Genomic DNA, 17,869 nt, shown 5'->3' on the forward strand with positions numbered 1-17,869 from the left:
TCTGTGTCTTAGGCAGTTAATGAAAAATGATTAAATGATCCTCATGTTGGTGTAAAACAATGATCTGTCAAAGGGTGACAACTCAGCCATTTCAAAACCTCTCCTAAAGTCTTCCCAGTATTTGCAGCACCCATCCAATACACAACACTTCTGTTCATATAGTGCATATACGTAGTACACAGGGAAAGAGTTTCATTTCCTTTGCCCGAGACTCTTGCAGTACTGTATATACTGAGCACGTCATAAAGCTTTGGGCTAATGATTCTAACATCTGTGAATGAGGCTTTCTGCTCACTTTGCCGCCGTGACATTCTTCACTAGGAAGCTTGCCTTCCCTTCCAAGTCACCTGCCTGTGCTGGGGGCACCAGCGTGATCTGCAAGACAGAGCACACAGAAGGCTGAGAAATTGGGGGGGGGGGGGGGCAGGCTGGTGCTGCAGCTACCAGACCCTGTTTTCCATGATCGGTCACATTGTCTCATAACTCTTCTGTCCATTAAATGAGCAGCATAACAAACCTAAGTATTGGACAAATGGTGGTTCATGTGAATTGTCAGTTAAATACTGGCTCCCCGTCCCTATAAATATGAAAGAAAGATTGAATGGGGAGATGGGAGAACTGAGAAAATGACCTGTGCTTTGTGACGCGAACCAGGAGGAAGTGGACAGTAAAAACTCTCCTGTAATCTGTAATGAAAAGCATGGGTAGGGGCTCTGGCCCCAAAACTGGGGCAGCCACTGAGGGTTATCAGCTGAAGGGGATGGGAGACTCAGAGCCACAGACCATTAGAGTCATACTGAAAAGCCCCAAAGAGGCGACCTCACCTTCAGGTCAGAGGTCACACAAGAGAGCGAGGGGTCACAGGCCATCAGAGACAAGCGGAAAGGCGACCTCACATTCAGGTCAGAGGTCACACAAGAGAGCGAGGGGTCACAGGCCATCAGACACACGTGCGGAAAGGCGACCTCACATTCAGGTCAGAGGTCACACAAGGGAAGCAAGGGGACACAGCAAGCAAGGGGAAAGTCCCAGAGAAGCAACCTCACCTTCAGGTCAGAGGAGGTGGCCTTCAAGGAGATGATGGCATCCGGCTCAGGGGAAGGACTCCCCCAGTCGTCACAGATCTGAACCACCAGCGGACTCTCGATACTGTTCCCGCTGAATACTTGGAGGGGCTGTCGGAGAGCACACCCAGACACGGCCATTAGTGTCCTATCAGAGCAAGTGAGAAGGCCTCAAGAGCAGCGTCATGGCCCGTGGTAAGGTCAACATAGGGCACACCTCACATTCACGGAAGTGTAATTTTGTCATCTAACATTCTATGCATCATTTATGGTCATTTATTGATACTGTTTATTCAGTGTTTTTGTTGCTGTCTAAATGTGTGTGTTGTGCTACTGTACATCTGCAATTTCCTTCAGGATTAAAAAAAAAAAAAGCATCCACCCATCCATCCAATCAGAATGGGGGGGGGGGGGGGTACCTCCTCAGGCTTGTCCAGAAGGCGCAGCTGTTTCGGTGGGCCGGCCAACACATTGAGGCGCACACATTCTACAAACTCTCTCCAGGCGAAGCAGAGTTCCCGCGGGCCGGGCACCCCAGGGAGGAAGCGCACCCCCTGGATGATGATGGACTGCAAGCTCTCCTGCGAGCAGAGGAACAAAAACACCACAGACCCCCCCCCCCATGACCCGTGAGAAATCGAAGGATGCCAACGTGTGCATCGCATAACAGAATGACGCAAGCCATGAAAACGGGACACTCAAGTGAGGAGATAATAATCCATCCACTTCTGGACGGCTCACAGACACAAACAAGGGTCTTTCCTACCATAGAAGGGCTTAGGCCCAAGAGATTTCGCGGAGCGCCTAAAAGCTCAATTAATGCCATCCGCACTGGAGTAACTAGGGATGCTATGAGGACGAATCCTGCAGTGCCAAGTCAATGGCAAAATCCTACAAACATGACTGCTGGTTTTCCTACAGTAACGCAGGTACCGGACCTGACGCATGCAGCATATACGCTTACGAGAGTTCAATTCTCTTAAACGGCAAAAGACGACTATCGGGGATAAAAACGGGCAGCTGCGGCGCCAGCTCCGCCTCCACTCGTTAAAGAGCGTTTGGAGGTACTTCGTAAAGTGCTTCATGCGTTTGGTCAGGAGGGAATAACTCACCGAAGCCCATATACAAACAGCGCCATCGTACATTTCAGACCAAAAGGAGGAAACACTTAGCAAAACAGCTCAAAAGACAGACATCCAGACCGATTAAAAGAATTCAAGGCGAGCGAGTTTAAATTTACTCCAACTTTACATTAAAATGTGTCCAAGGTCTTGTGCGTCACATATTTAAGAATAAGGATGATGTAATTACTTTTAGTTCACTACATGGATATAGCAAATATGCCCCATATGACGTCTGCTAAGTACTAAGGCTACCGTGTTTAGTCTAACATAATGCAACCTTAGCTTGTAGTATCAGACTTCCACCATAACCATTCAATCCAAGGGCATAACCTTGGGTTCAGCATTGGGGGGCAGGATAGGTCTCCACTCATTTAAGGGGGCCAAGAGGGGTGTCTTGGCTGATTTTGACTGGGGGTGTTACAATCCCCTCCCCCCCTATAATTTACGCTATAATTCAATCTGTGCCGTTTGTCATCTATATACAATGTCAGAATTTTTGAAAAATATCGTCAGACTAACAGTCTGTCACCATTCCACTGTTTACTACGCTGCAGTTTCACCTTCCGCTGTTTTCTTCCGGTCACTGAGCTGTACCAGACACCTGAAGTACCATCATCTCTCTTTCACAGTATCAGCCAGAGGCAGATGTCAACCAGGAGAGGCGGGAGTGAAGTCAGCCATTACACACATAGCACATGTGCTTTGTTTTGCTCAAAGGTTTAAACAAAGGAGTGCATGCTGAAGTACACTTTATTTGCGTCATTCAATTCATGGAATTTCACTGGTACCGACTACTAAATTTCTGGTATCGTGACATTCCTACCAGTAGCTACTAGGCAACCAATCAGAATGAATGTAAAAACAATGGTGAGAATAATATATAAATAAATGTTACAAAATTAACAAATTTCCACGAAATATTCCACTCGCAGAACCCCGACAGTACCTAGGCCCTCTGAAAACCCAGGGAAACCCTGCAGACTAGAAAACCATCTTCAGAAAGCAAATAACCCACGATCCATAATCTCGTATATAGTCAGACCAGAGAGAGACCGAGTCCTTTTCCAGGATGTGCAGAGTATTTACAGGATGAGATTTCTCTCTCACACACACACACACACACACACACACAAGAGCGCGAGAGCCATCAGCACACTTAATTAGAATGGTGAGAGGTAACAAGCCCATAATGGAGCCCCACTGAGAACATGCAAAGCCATATAGACCAAAGGTCTCAAACTACGGGCCTGGGGGACAGATCTGGCCTACGAGGCAGTTTTATGTGGTTCGTACATCATTAAAATCAGGCCTGCAGGTCGATCTTTCATTTCGCCCCACATAATGTCCAATATAACATCTACGTTCCATTAATCAGCATCGGTACCCTCACAAGCATCACCAGAGGCCTGCCCCCCCCCCCCCCGATCAACAGAATTTAGATGTCACATCATCAGAGTAGTCAAGTACAGCCAGTGGCCCCCAGGTTATTTAACTTTGCGACCGCTGCCTTCGTTACACCCCCCCCCACCTAAAACTTCATTCTCTACCTGCCATGTGACCTTCAGGCTCGCTTTATCCAGCCCGTCGGCGGACACCCCGAACGTGTTCACGCAAGCCGACGTCAGCGTTGGGGTCTTGTTGCCAAACTGGTCGACGACTTCCAGACCTAGAGGCGGGGACAGAGTTTCGCATCGGGAGGCCGGACAGGAAGCGGGTGCAAGCGGTAGGGGTTCAATGCTTCCGGAGAGACTCACAGATGTCGCCGGGGAGCAACTCCCCCATGCGCACAGAGGTGGTGGATTTCCAGGTGGCCTTCATGCGCTTGGGCTCGTCGGGACGGGGCCTGCAGGACGCGGGGAGACAGGACTGCGAGTCAGACTGGGGGTGGGGACTGGCTGCTATCCCAGCTCTGTCTGACACTCAATCCTACAGGTTCTCAGGCACTGCCTTACTCACACAATACTATGCAAGCAGTCACCACTAGGAACAGATTCCTCCCCGCCCCCCGAAATGCAATAGCACAAAAAAGAAAAAACACACACAAAAGGGATCTGATGCTGATTGGACCCCAGAGCATCCTCTCCTCTGTCACTGGCCGACTCAAAACATATCACTGGCTAAGTGTTATAATATATAAATAAAATATATATTATATAAAAGGAACCAACCACCTGGACTCAGGCACAGGTGTGGCACTTACATGATGGTGAAGGAGCATGTGACGGAGGAGTTCTCGTCTTGCAGGGACACCTGGTAGTAATGCTCTTCCTTGGCCACTGTAGGCACAGGGATGTTGGGCAGCTTTCCCTGGTCCAACTCCTTACAGCTGGCCTGCCAGTTCACCTGAAAAGGAGACACAAATAAAGCTGCTGGCGCCAGCTGCCGTCATCCGGTCAAAGCCTCCCAGACCAGGATGCCTCCTCGCATCGCCATAGCAACACTGCATCAGAATAGCACAATGCCTGAAAACGCCTTTTTTTGTTTTTAAGTAGCTGGCCTTTTCCCATGGCCAGTTAACCTAGGGGGAAAACCCTGCTAACTAGCCACTAAAAATTTGTTCAATGGGTTACTTAAAATAAATCTGATGGGTCCAATATGGTGCCGACGATGCTAAAATATAGGCAAAAATGTCAGAAACACATGCAGCTTGTTCAGCATCATAGCTGGCGTGTGTATAAACACAAATGAACCTTCCTCCGGGTGTTTGTACAGATGTCAAAACCCATCATCTCGAGTCCACCCTCCTCACCTTGATCTTCCTGGCCAGGCTGGGGGTGAGTGGCACCGCACGGTCGGCCTCGTCGAACATCTGGAAGTGCAGGTCCTGCAGGATGTCCCCTGCCGTCCAGCCCACCTTCTCTCCATCCTTCAGGGCAATGATGCTGCCGTCTTCCTGCTGGCTATAGATCTCCAGCCTGGCCACCTGCCGACTGGGTGTGACCCTCAACACCTGCTCAACAGTCCTCACATTCTTGCAGCTCTGTGAGGATGCGAGCTCAGGTCATTGACTGCACCAGAGATGTTTAGATCCCCGTATGGGGACAATTTTGGTCATGCAAATGAACCAACAGGCAAGACGGGCCAAGCAGGAGCAGAGCCGATGAGCCGAGCGAAAGACGGACGGCGAGACTCACGGGGATGTCAAACTCTGCAGTGATCATGTGGTCTGCCTTGACGTTCTTGATGTACAGCTTGCTCTTAAACAGGCCTGTTCCTGTGTTGCTACAATCCAAGGCCTCCAGGGGAAGGTCTGTGGTTCCTGTGAACTGCCAGAATCACACGACGGACACTGGTCACATTTACACTCCCAGTTACACACGGCTTATACCGGTACCTGGGCTGCATGAATGCCTAGTCCACTCCTTAATAGCACAAACATGGGTAAAGTGCTATTTGCCTCAAATTACGTCACTCCGGACAAAAGTGTCTGTTAAATAAATGTGTCTTCTAGAAGGTTGCCTGTTAAAGTCTCATAATGGTTCCTCTGTTGGACTTTTCATTAACTAGGCAACATTGCACAGGTGTATATATACAATACTGGTTCCTACCTCAGCAAACAATGGTCTTACTTGAAATGATATTAGTTGGTTAAGCTGGATACTAAGTACACTTGGAAATACAACCTTCCCCAACCCCCAACAGAAATGGAATATCCAGATTTTATTTTGGAAAACGGTCAGACAAGAGACAGTGATTAGTGCAGTCCATCAATTTCCAGAATCGTGTTCGCCAGCGGCAGGATAATCAACGTCATGTGACTGTCGTCACCCTATTCACTTGTTGCAACCTACGTTCAGCTCTGGTCACCCCTAAATCACCCACTGACCCCCCACCCCCACCCAACCAGGAGAGGATGACAACTCGGGCCGACCTGCCAGACGTCTGTTTACCAGAATCACGGAGCAGGACGGTCAGTAAAGACTTTGTGGCAGCCGTAAGAATACCCCGCCAATACTCTGCTGTGGGGGGGTCAGTCCAGGTTTGGGCAAACTTGTTTTCCATTAACCGCTACGCCCCCCCACTCGACTACACTGCCAAGCATGACATCATCCCTGAGGGATGTTCAATACAGACATTCAGCCAGGTCATTGTTTCAGAGACTGAAGACCCTCACAGTCACTGAATTAGACACAGAATCGGTTGAGACCGGAAAATGAGCATGATGCATGAATGGAAACAAGCATGCTCTGGCCAAAGCAGACCGCGGTGACCGCACTGGAGGAGGAGCACGTGGAGCAGGACGAAGACCCCCGGTCACCTGGCAGCGGATGATCAGTTTGGGGTGTGCCGTGATGTTGCCCGCCTCGTCATGCACTTCCACCCTGAATTCTTGGCACGTGCCGTTCTCCACCTCCATGTCGGCGCTGTCTGGCTTCACCTTCAGGCAGCTAGGAAGGCCTGGGGGGGGGGGGGGGAGAGGAGGGAAATAAGCAGAGATATCTGAGAATGGCAATACAGTGGAAGGAAGGCTGACCAGCTTACAGGCTCTGACATCTACATTCTCAGGAACGTCCAGCTTGATCTGGCCCTGAATTTTAAGTGCGGCTCACAGGACACGATATGTCCTTTGAGTGGATGTTACCAAGCATTCTGCTATTACAGGTTCCATGTAAACAAACAAACAAACACACACACACACACACACACACACACACACACACAAACACACACCGTATCACCTTACAGACAAATCCCAGCTGACAGCACCCAACTGACCCCAGTCATCTAATAAACTAAGAACGGTAATCCTTGAACATCCAAACAGCAACTGGGGTGCGCCCAGTGGCCCCCTGCTGAGCCCCCCCAGGAACCGTTCCAACCTTTAGGGGAAAAGGAACGTTTTGTCTAATCTTTGTTAAGTCATTCGATTGGAGATCAGCAGAAAACCAATACTGGTTACAAGGGGTCAGGGGAATGAAGAGACAGGAGCTCTCTCTCCTCCCAGTGACTGGGCCCCTACCAAAAGAACAGAACAGCCCCCCCAGAACCATGACCCCATTCATGAGTATACTTCCTCCCCCCCACCATGCTCAAAGCCCGACTTCCTTGGGTCCTTAGAGTAATCACCAAGGTCATAAAAACAAGTTATGTTCAAAGACCGACTGTCAGATCTCCACTGTGCTCTGGGATTTATTATACCAACAAAAAATAAAACCAAAAACACACCAGGGGCACCAGGGGTAGGGGCACCAACACCACAGGAATGGTCACTTTCGAGAACTTCTATGCCCTTTAAAGGCCAATACTGATATTAAAAAAAAAAATAAAAAAATCCCATACCAGCTAGATACATCAGCTTGCTGACTTGTCAAACTCCCCCCCCTCCCCCACCCCCCAGGGAAAAGCAGAGTTTTGGGACAGAGCCCTCACCTGGCAGGAGGCTGATCTTCAGAAGCTGAGTTTCTGGTTTCATGCCTGACATGATGACCTTCACACTGTAGCCCTGCCACAGAAGCAACACAAGAAAAAAAAAAGATATATTACACAGAACCCACAAATACAGTAATAGTCAGAGAAATCCTTCTCAAAAGAGATGGACTGGGATCATTTGTTATTCTGCATAAACCTCTGCACTCCACACTGAATCTCACAAAGACCCCAACTGACTCTAGGTCTGACTGGGTATCCAATTAAGCGCAACGTGACAAGAAAGTAATTCATCCACAGGGAGGGGAGAAGAGGATAAGGTGCATTGTAATATTGCATGCAGCGCAGACAGGGAGGTCAGCAGGGAAACCTTGAGTTTTACGGGTTTGTTAGCATTAATAATGCCCCTCTAAGGGTTTGGGCCTTTGTTTCACTGACCTTGCCCTGGAAATTCTTCACGGGGCCGTTTGCTTTCACGCCCTTGATGGTGAAGGCATTCCCGTTCACTGAGGTCCCTTCGTAGCTCAAGTCCAGGCCACTGCAACAGGACCCCATGAGATGCTCACATTCTGCTATTACATATCTGATATCACAACTCAGAATGGGCTCTCGCCGCATAGGGAGCTCAGAGCTGAATCCTGGTACCGAAGGGTATCACCCACCTGCATTCCAGAAGGGGCTTAATGTCAGCGGGCGGCTTGGTGTGCTGCCCAAACTCGTCCAGGAACTCCACGGGGATACTGAAAGGCACGGCTACACGGAGGGGGCTGACGACGGCCCCCAGGGTGAACTTCTGAGCACTGCCCGCTGTTGAGTGGAGAGCCACCGTCATTACAAGGTAATGCATCAGTCAGTCAATGCTGCCTGATACCCTTGTAGGAAGACGTGTCACCTTGAACGTGTCAATCAGGACAGCCGCAAACAGCATTTACCATCAAGTCGATTGGAAAAAGGCTTTCAATCACATTAAAGAGGAGAGGGGATCTAATCATACGCGAGACAATGTGACACAACCTAGATAATGTCTTGGAGGAATCCAACATAATCCCAAAACAAGAAGGCTGACCGTATTGAGTTAAGGTTAAACTGACCATAGCAAGGAGGATTTAATGAATCTGCAGTGGACAGCATCAAGCACACGCACGCACACACACATATCATCCTTGTCACTGGTGATCCGGCACATACAACATCTGTGATAAGATAACGGAACCGTGCACCTACCACAGATGGAGAACTTCATGCGGTAGGAGGGCAGCTTCTGTCCGGCAAACATGCTAGCGCTGCTCTCATTCAGCACGGCCTGCAGGTGCAGTGTGTAGCTGCCCGGCTTGCTGAGGTTCTCTGTGGGGGCAGGACAGGATCTTCAGACAGAGCCAAGAAAAGGAGCCAAGAAGTGACAAAGGCCCTCCTGGAGAACCTTCACTATCTCACTACAGGCCCAGCTTACGGAGATTTATAGCTACTCAGTACCTCTACCTAAATCCAACAGCTTTCTTTCAGAAAGTTATAGCAGCGGTTTTCCCCTATGATACCCCATGCCAAAATTCACAAAAGAAGAGAGAAATGCACCCATAGTTTTAAACCAATATGGCCATTTTCCTCCATGCTGGCTGATATGAGAGTTCGTCTCGATGTCGCCGGTGGAGGCTGTGAAGAGTAAGAGGTGTAGACATCTGTCAGATGTCACATTATGACATTATGTCCCAAATAAAGGCATGAAATTCTCATCTTCTGTGGTTTTCTGGACAGGCTCGAGTTCTGCTATTCCTTACAGTGCCAGACGACTTTCAGCTCCATGAGAAGCTTCTTCGAGGAGCTCAAGTTGGTCCCTGGCATCCTAGTCATCGATTCGCCTTTCTTGTTCAAGATCTCAACCTGGATGGGACCTTCAGAAACACACCCAAAACTGAACGGCTACAGGCAAACGAGTTTCCATTTGAGTTTGCTACATGCAAACCCGTCACACTGGCTAAACTGTTCATTTAGAAATTTGATCAAATTAGCATTTAGCTCCTGTTCTTGCGGTTTCTCTACAGGAAGTAGTCCCAGAAGATCACGGAGCACTTACCAAAGGGGGTACCAGCTGAGCGTACATCATTGGGGGTCCATTCATTGCCCTCTGGCCAGGTCACCCTGAGCTTGTCTGGAAGTCTGCATCCAAGTTGAAGAGGATCAGACGAACTAGCAAAACCAGCTGGGAGAACCACAACTTAACCCAACGCCAAGCGGCAACACACTCACTTTGCGAGCTCGTCTTCGATGTATTTCTTGATGGACTTCAGATTAGCCCCCCTGTCGATCTTCCAGATCGGGATCGTTTTGACCTCATCAAAAAGCTGCTTAGGTTCCTGCAGCAATAAAACAGCAGAATCAGAACCTAAACAACCCAGGTAAACAGAAAAAGGAACCACTTTCACGTCTAACAGTCATTGGGTGCTTTTTCACACACACACTGCCCTTTGAGGCATACATGTAAACACTTTGGGCTTACATGAAAGTACTGAAAGTTCGAATCTATTACCTCTATTTTCATGTAACATACACTTTCTTATTGATAAAGCTTATATGCATTTTTGGAGGATAGATTCAGGCTCTGACTACTGCTATAAAACTTTGTACAAACAGAAGCATCATATGGTATTTGAAGGATCTGAGGGTCTGTTCTTCATATGTGGATTAACGACTTATCCGGATTTAAAATTGTTGATTTGACTAGATCTTGGATTTTTCGTTTTTTCGAAACTTGTTGGACTGGATGTCACAGACCAATCCTTGGGCTTAAACCTTCTCAGAGCAAGTTTATTTGATGTAAACAAGATTAGATCACAGATAGAAACAAGGGTGTCCATTCAAAAAACAGAGACACATGGTGAAACTGAGAGCACAATTCTTAGAGAGCCTGTGAATTGGCTTATCTTCCTTGCTCTCCTCTCTGTATTTGACTATCCCTGCCGGCCCCTGGAGGATGGGCTTCCCCTTTGAGTCTGGTCCCTCTCAAGGTTTCTTCCTTCTAGGGAGTTTTTCCTTGCCACTGTCGCCTATGGCTTACTCACTGGGGGCTTTGGGTGAGGATACTGTAAAGCGCTTTGAGACAATGTAATGTTGTGATAATGCGCAATATAAAAATAAATTTGTTGTTGTTGTTGTTTGTTGTGAAGCCTCAAAAATAAGGTGCAAGAGTTGCACCCTCGAATTTGCCATTTTAGACAGCCAATCACAGACTCGCCGATCATGGTTTCAAGTGTTGATATACAGAACATGGCCTAGAACGTGTCCCCGGAAGCATGCAATTATCTCGGATCATTTAATCCAGCGGGGCTAATCAAATTCTCCTGTGGCTTTGAAGAACTAAAATAGCTGGATAACCGTATCCACGATCAGATGATAGGGATGAGTCCTCTGATCATATGAAGAATACCTCCCAGAGGGAGATCAAGAAGTAATAGACCAAGATCAGCCAAGCTGATAGTCTGATAATCTTCGACAGAACTTAGACAAGGTTGTCTTCGAGCCCCATGGTCTGAAATATTCGACCTATGGGATGCACACATTTAGGGCTGTCACGATTCCATCGATTGTTGCAGTGTTGTGATCGCAATTATATTGTGCATGCGCATTAACCACCAGGGCTTTAGATGACGGGTGAAACATTTGTCCAAATGCCAGCTTTCTGGTACTTCATGGATATTTACTTATGCCCACAATTTGGTAAGCAATAGCATGAGGCGTGCTCTGCTAACTGAATTTAAAAAGCGCAAGGATACGATGAATTTATACAGACTCCTGGCTTTGGGGTGTAACAATACGCATTTCATGAATGCCTTATGCACACTAAACTGCTTAAACTGTGGGTGTAAGTACAGTACCTAAAAGCCGGCGTCTGGACAAATGGTTTCCCCCGTCATCTAAGGCCCTGGTGATGATTGTGCATGTGCTATATAACCAAGATTACATCGTGACGTGATAGCCCTACACACACTGCACCCAGGAGAGAGTCCAAATCTCTAAATAAATCAGTGGATTTTTGAAAACATTCACGCCATGCTGATCACTGTCAACATCAACTCATGAATGCATCATACATCAAGGGTAATAAATGATTGCCTGCCTTACTTCATCAGATATCACCAAAAACACAGCACGACCTGCAGATGTTGGTCATATTCAAGATCTGTTAAGACCACCATAGGTTTGACCAGGACAGACCCACTGACGATCTCGCCTCGTACCACAGCCAGCTGGACGTGTCCCCCAGTAGCGTAAACGTCTCCTTCATGATCGCCATAAAGGAGGAACTGGATGATGCTCCCGAAGATGATAGGATGTGTCTTGACTGTTTTTACCTGAGGAACAGAGCAGGGGTGATCAGACCTGGGCTCAATACTCCTGAAAAAGCAGAAGATTTCCTCCTGGGACCTGAAGAGTTACTCTTCACATAAGGAGAGACTCACATACTGGCCGGTGCTGTACGTCTTGCCGTCCCACTCGATAGACGTGAATTTGGCCCACGGCGACTGCATCTTCTTGGTGGACACGTCCATTCTGGCCATGATGCCCTGGAAGCCCAAGAACTTCACCTGTTTGTCCCACTTTTCGTGGCATTCCTTCAACCACTGGGAAAACTCCTTCTGGATTTTCACCCTTTGTTCCTGAAGCAGAGATCGGGGGATTTAACATCAGGAGTTGAGGACAAAGTGAGACAGAACAGAGGACCCTGTGCAAGTCCACGTTTCAGGGTCCAGTCACAGATCACCTGGCAATTATTCTTCCCCTAAAGTTATCACATTTAAATTAACTTATTTTTGCAAATACTTTTATCCAAAGTGAAGATGACAGTCATCCTGTATCCCTGGAGTAATTTGGAATAAGGCCCTTGCTCAAGGGCCCAATAGAGACATCACTCTTCCAGCCATGGGATTTAAACCAGCGACCTTTTGATCATAGGCACAGGGTCCTAACCCACAGAGCCACATACACTACACTATAAAAATGGCAGATAGTGAACTAATTAAGAATCTGACTATTTACAATTGCTTGTGAAACAGATTGATACATCAAGGACAAAAATATTTGAAAAAATGCCAAAAATGTCCACGTTTTCATCATCACCTGTCCATTGACCACCCTGGTGAAGATGGTCTCCTTATCCTTCAGCTGTAGCTCCAGGTCCATGAAGGTCAGTTTGTTGGTGCTGACTTGGAAGTGGTCGTTGGTGAAGAGCACTCCGGAGATCCTGTTGAAGCACTCCACCGGGACGGACCCACTCTTCTTGGGTCGGGCGCACCAGTCAAATCTGGAAAGGTAGTTCTTAGGCTTAGACTCATACCACTGGCACAAGTGCTTAAGTGAGAGAAAGAAGAACCTAGAACTTAAGACCAGGACCCACACAGGCTCTTACTCTGCTACGGTGGTATAAGGGATCAACCTGCCGTTCCAGAAACACTGAAATATAGGCCTCTTGCCTCGGCCTTCTTGGTTGAAGATGACACAGTCTTCATCCTCTTCTTCAGCTGCATCTGAAGTGAAACACAAGTCAAACAGGAGCATTATCCTCAACAGAAAGCAGAGAAACTCCCATCCGTAAAGACCAAAAGCAGACATTTCAAAAGCACAAGACTGACTGGAAAGAGAATAGGGGTCCTCAGGGTAGGTCTCCTTGTCATAGAGGAACGGGTGGTATCTGATGAGCCCTTCCACGATGCCGTCGCCTTCCACGTGAGCCCTGAACTCGAAGGTATCCACACACGAGTTGATGTAGAGGGTCTGCATGTCATTGGAGACTTGCCGGAGGTTCAGCAACCTAGGCGTTTTGAACTTCTCCATCAAGCAGATCTGAGAGCAAAAGGTGTATGCAAGTGAGCCCAGGAACCATACAGTGCCATTATCTCACTGGGATTCAGTACTGATTAAGACACAGCTACTTACTGTGCATTAGTTTTGTTGTAAACAAAACAACAAATACTACTACAAAAGCCTATATTTGTAGGCAGGGATGATTCTAGAATTTGACCTTTCGGGGTGCTCAGACCCCTGAAGACATATGACATCCTTATGTCACTTTATGTCAACTCACGTTAAAATTTGCAGACTGGGAGGCCTGAAATGTATGGGAAAATGAGAGATCACAGAATGGTTTTACGCGAGTTATTTTTCAGGGGGGGCTCAAGACACCTAAATAGGGTCTTGAACCACCTATAGGCTGGAGACAGCCATTCCTCCTTAACCCTTTGGGGTCCAGGGGTAGGGAACACACCTTCACTGACTGGGGCATGGTCACACATTTCATTCAATATCAAAAATTTAATTCATGGCAAATAAATGATTTCTTATAGAATTGTTTTGGCATTAAACTAATCTTAATCAGTGTACTTTGTAAATGTCAGATTTATGTGAAGTTTGTAATTTGACATCAAAGTATAGACATTGCAAAATGCTGTTTGGAACACTTGCAGAAATATTATAAAATACATAGTAAGCAATGGTGGCAGTTTGTTTTGATCCAAGATATCTGATCACCAAAGTCTTGGCTACATGAAGATGACTAAATGGTGTAGGTGCAACATTCAGTCGGATAAATAAATAAGAAAAACCTACAGTAACTCATGTCATTATTTCTGGTCACATCCTTTCATTGAATATGTAGCGACTTCCCTGTGTCTGCATGAGCCATTCACACCTGGTCACATCCTTTCATTGAATATGTAGCGACTTCCCTGTGTCTGCATGAGCCATTCACACCTGGCCACATCCTTTCATTGAATATGTAGCGACTTTCCTGTGTCTGCATGAGCCATTCACACCTGGTCACATCCTTTCATTGAATATGTAGCGACTTCCCTGTGTCTGCATCAGCCATTCACACCTGGCCACATCCTTTCACTGAATATGTAGCAACTTCCCTGTGTCTGCATCAGCCATTCACACCTGGCCACATCCTTTCACTGAATATGTAGCGACTTCCCTGTGTCTATATGAGCCATTCACACCTGGCCACATCCTTTCATTGAATATGTAGCGACTTTCCTGTGTCTGCATGAGCCATTCACACCTGGCCACATCCCCCCCCCTTTTATGGCGCTGATGGGGATGTACTGCATCTGGATCGCATTTCAATGTTACGACGTTCATCAAATTACTATGCGAATGCGATTTGAATATGCAGAAATGCAGCTATTTAGAATGCGAATAGCGATCTTCGGGTGAGGGCGGCACTACACGCCCCCTATGCAGGTAAAACAAAGAAAGGTGACATGGTTCACCAATTAACCTATTTTTAAAAACTTTAATACTTCCTACAATGGACGTTTTGTGAAGACAGATTACGGATTTAGTCAGCGATTTTTTCATGTTTCTACATAAATATTTCAGCGAGATATAAACCGAAATAGACGCGAAAAAAACGCTGCATCTTCGACGATGCACTCGACCCCAGACGATTAAATCAAGCAAATCCTTAGCACATGCATGTCCATTCTGATCGACCAAAAGCAGCAGCATTCAGGCCATCAGTGACATCTATTTAGGGGGTTTCTTCAGGATGCTCCTCACCTGGATATCAATCTTGGTCATGGTGTCAGACTTCCTGAGAAGTGACGCTGAATCGTTCCCCTGGGCTCCGTGAATATAATAATGATAGATGTGCCTGAAAGGAGAGAGCATGCATGATAAAGCAGGAGAGGAGCTCACAGCATGGCGTACTGCAGGGGTCTCAAAGTACTGACCCGCAAGACAGTCTCAATGGGCCCCCAAAATTTTTTTGAGTAATAGAATCTGGCCCCCAAGTAGGTCATTCCCCACAGAGAAAAATGCTACGTCATTCCACTCATTAGCAGCACTGCACATTTTACTGCCAACCCCCACAGCCCAGTGGCTGTTCAGTGGATTTATTCTTAAATAAGTGGAATATTGGGGGGGGGGGGGGGAAGGGTGTGCTGAAGACCTCCTTTCCAGTGAGGTCTGTGAAAATTCAAGACCAGTGAGATGAGCAGCAATCACACCCTTCTTAACATATAACAGAGCAATCTGGACAATTGCAAACAAGGTTTATTGGTGCAGGCAGCCTTGTTGGGGGGGGGGGGGTTAACTCACGCCAGCTCCCTGGTCCACACTTGGAAGTCACTCTTCAGGAAGGCAATGTGCTCGGGCTGCACCCCAGTTATGACCACGGCAGTGAAGCTGTCCTTCTGCGCCTCCTCCAGGATGAGGCTGTGCAGGAATCGCTCGTCCTCACTGGTGATGTGGGAGGAGTCGCCTGGCTGGAGGGGGAAGTTCACACACACTGGCCATCGGGAGGTGAACAATGCACTGTGCACTGGTATTCTGGCTTTGCTTGTTCTTGCCCTAGTCTGCATGCATGTGTTTTTATTCTGTGGGGTAAAAGGCCGTGAATACCAATTCTGCTACAACCACATGATTAAACGCGGGTATGAAAGTCACGGCAGTTACTGTACCTCATGTTCAGTGTATTTAACGCCTATGGCAGTTTTGATAACCTTACCCCCTACCCAGCGCTAACCTTAACCATAAGGAACCAAACAAAACAAGACTTTTGGAATTTTTAGTTTCAGAGAATTTTACAAAATTGAGTTTCCCCTTGTGTTCCATCTCATTGCAGAGACATTTCTGTAATATATATACTTGGTCCACACACACACACACACACCTACCTAAAGCTTAAAAGTTCCTCACCTTCCTGTTTCGAATGTAACCACAGTAGATCTCCTCTCTGTTCCTCTCCTTCTTCTCAAACTCTTCCTTGGACAGGACAAGCTCGTGCACATCCAGTGACCCCACCGGCCTGGTGATCATCTACATGGAGATGACAGCGTGTCACAGCCGTGCAAACACCACCCCTGAAATCCCTGCCCGGGGAGTCCATGGTTTGTCAGCTCACTGCTCACACTTAATGCCTTTGACTTAATGCCTAATTTGAGTTCCTTGAACAAAAGGCATAAAGACATTACAACACAAAATGAAAAATGACACAGTCCTAGGAATCAAATGCAACATGAAATTAAATTCTGCTCAACTGGTAACACATACCCACAAGTCTATAAATGCTGGCTAATTAATGTTATGCGATCGAGTTAACACTGCATGGCAAAAATTAAATGTAAAATAAGATCATATTACGTACCTTACTTACATTTTAATATATTTTGTACTACAAAAGGTCTTTTAAATACACATTTCAGGACAAGTCTGAAGACTGCATATGCTACACTGACACTTCAGGGTTTATAGGAAAGATGAATATAATCAACTCGAACAAACAAAGCCTATTTTTCAAATTATGCCATAACTGATTAAGTACAATTAGACTTACTTGCTGAAGAAACACCATTTTTTCCCCCCTGAAACGCTGAATAATCAGCACAACTTAATTTACCCATCAGATGGTTATAGTAGTAAACAGCCAAATACACAATAAATAAAATTGGGGTAGACGTACAAGGAACAGTGTTATTAGAAGGGATATCATATTCATGTTTCACTAGGACTAGGGCTGCATACCAAACTTCGGCACTTTTGTGGTACTGACTGAAATACTCTGATCCTGTCGGGCCTCAAAAAATTAATTCCGTCGGTGCCAAATTCTGATACCCAAAGGGTAAATCTCAGGGCGCTTTTCCACCGCACCAGGTACCATACTTTCGGTACTTCCATAAAGTACCAAAAGTATGGTACTACTTTTGTGTCGGTTTTCCACTGGCATAAAAACTGGTACCAGTGCCAAATGACATCATCAGTGACCGCCCCTGACTGACATCACAGAGCGCAGTGCAGTATTTCTTACGCTGAATTTAAACATGTTATTCTGATCCTTCACTTTCCTGTAGTCCTGCTTAAGTTGTTTTATTTCCAAGCGGCATTGTTCGGTGTTTCGCGTCTGCCCCATTTCTTCCAAGCGGCTTGCTATTACGGCAAATACTTTTTAATTTCGAGTCCTGCCATCTAAATCTTGTTGGATCTGTTCATCTGACGATATGGCGATTAAAGCCTGTGTTTGTCCATCCTTCCGTTTTTACTTTTTTAATATTTTTGTTTATACAGCTTCTTATTTAGTTTCTCGCTGTTCGCTGTGTGTTTCAAAAGATGCCGGTTGTATTTTGTTTCAGCGGCAGGCTATTTGCATAACCAATCGACAGCAAATAGGTTTGCCAGTCCCACCCCAAAGTACCGAAGTACCAAAGAAGTACCCCAGCTGGTTTGGCACTTTCGGTACTCGACCGGAAGTCAATGGAAAAGTGAAAGCACCGAAAGTACCGTACTTTGTGTGGTGGACAAGCGTCCTCAGTGTCTGCGAGTTAA

The 17,869-nt window shown here is 46.7% G+C and overlaps 1 protein-coding gene across 1 annotated transcript in view; it reads right to left on the minus strand.

The window, feature by feature from the left end:
• smchd1 (structural maintenance of chromosomes flexible hinge domain containing 1) overlaps positions 1 to 17,869 on the minus strand; it is a 41,117-nt gene that overhangs the window by 12,303 nt on the left and 10,945 nt on the right. Inside the window, exons 7-31 of the mRNA XM_049000872.1 lie at positions 16,247 to 16,366; positions 15,647 to 15,813; positions 15,107 to 15,200; positions 13,180 to 13,390; positions 12,957 to 13,074; positions 12,668 to 12,851; positions 12,010 to 12,207; positions 11,788 to 11,901; positions 9,800 to 9,906; positions 9,627 to 9,709; positions 9,331 to 9,444; positions 9,128 to 9,205; positions 8,780 to 8,899; positions 8,218 to 8,362; positions 7,994 to 8,093; positions 7,559 to 7,631; positions 6,447 to 6,586; positions 5,323 to 5,454; positions 4,938 to 5,168; positions 4,389 to 4,531; positions 3,943 to 4,031; positions 3,736 to 3,854; positions 1,484 to 1,645; positions 1,047 to 1,175; positions 296 to 375 (exon numbers count right to left, since the gene is read on the minus strand). Of these exons, the coding sequence (XP_048856829.1) occupies positions 296 to 375; positions 1,047 to 1,175; positions 1,484 to 1,645; positions 3,736 to 3,854; positions 3,943 to 4,031; positions 4,389 to 4,531; positions 4,938 to 5,168; positions 5,323 to 5,454; positions 6,447 to 6,586; positions 7,559 to 7,631; positions 7,994 to 8,093; positions 8,218 to 8,362; positions 8,780 to 8,899; positions 9,128 to 9,205; positions 9,331 to 9,444; positions 9,627 to 9,709; positions 9,800 to 9,906; positions 11,788 to 11,901; positions 12,010 to 12,207; positions 12,668 to 12,851; positions 12,957 to 13,074; positions 13,180 to 13,390; positions 15,107 to 15,200; positions 15,647 to 15,813; positions 16,247 to 16,366 (3,251 nt within the window). The remainder of the gene's footprint in view (positions 1 to 295; positions 376 to 1,046; positions 1,176 to 1,483; positions 1,646 to 3,735; positions 3,855 to 3,942; positions 4,032 to 4,388; positions 4,532 to 4,937; positions 5,169 to 5,322; positions 5,455 to 6,446; positions 6,587 to 7,558; positions 7,632 to 7,993; positions 8,094 to 8,217; positions 8,363 to 8,779; positions 8,900 to 9,127; positions 9,206 to 9,330; positions 9,445 to 9,626; positions 9,710 to 9,799; positions 9,907 to 11,787; positions 11,902 to 12,009; positions 12,208 to 12,667; positions 12,852 to 12,956; positions 13,075 to 13,179; positions 13,391 to 15,106; positions 15,201 to 15,646; positions 15,814 to 16,246; positions 16,367 to 17,869) is intronic.

Source organism: Brienomyrus brachyistius, unplaced genomic scaffold (genome assembly GCF_023856365.1).
Source record: "Brienomyrus brachyistius isolate T26 unplaced genomic scaffold, BBRACH_0.4 scaffold54, whole genome shotgun sequence".
Classification (NCBI taxonomy): domain Eukaryota; kingdom Metazoa; phylum Chordata; class Actinopteri; order Osteoglossiformes; family Mormyridae; genus Brienomyrus; species Brienomyrus brachyistius.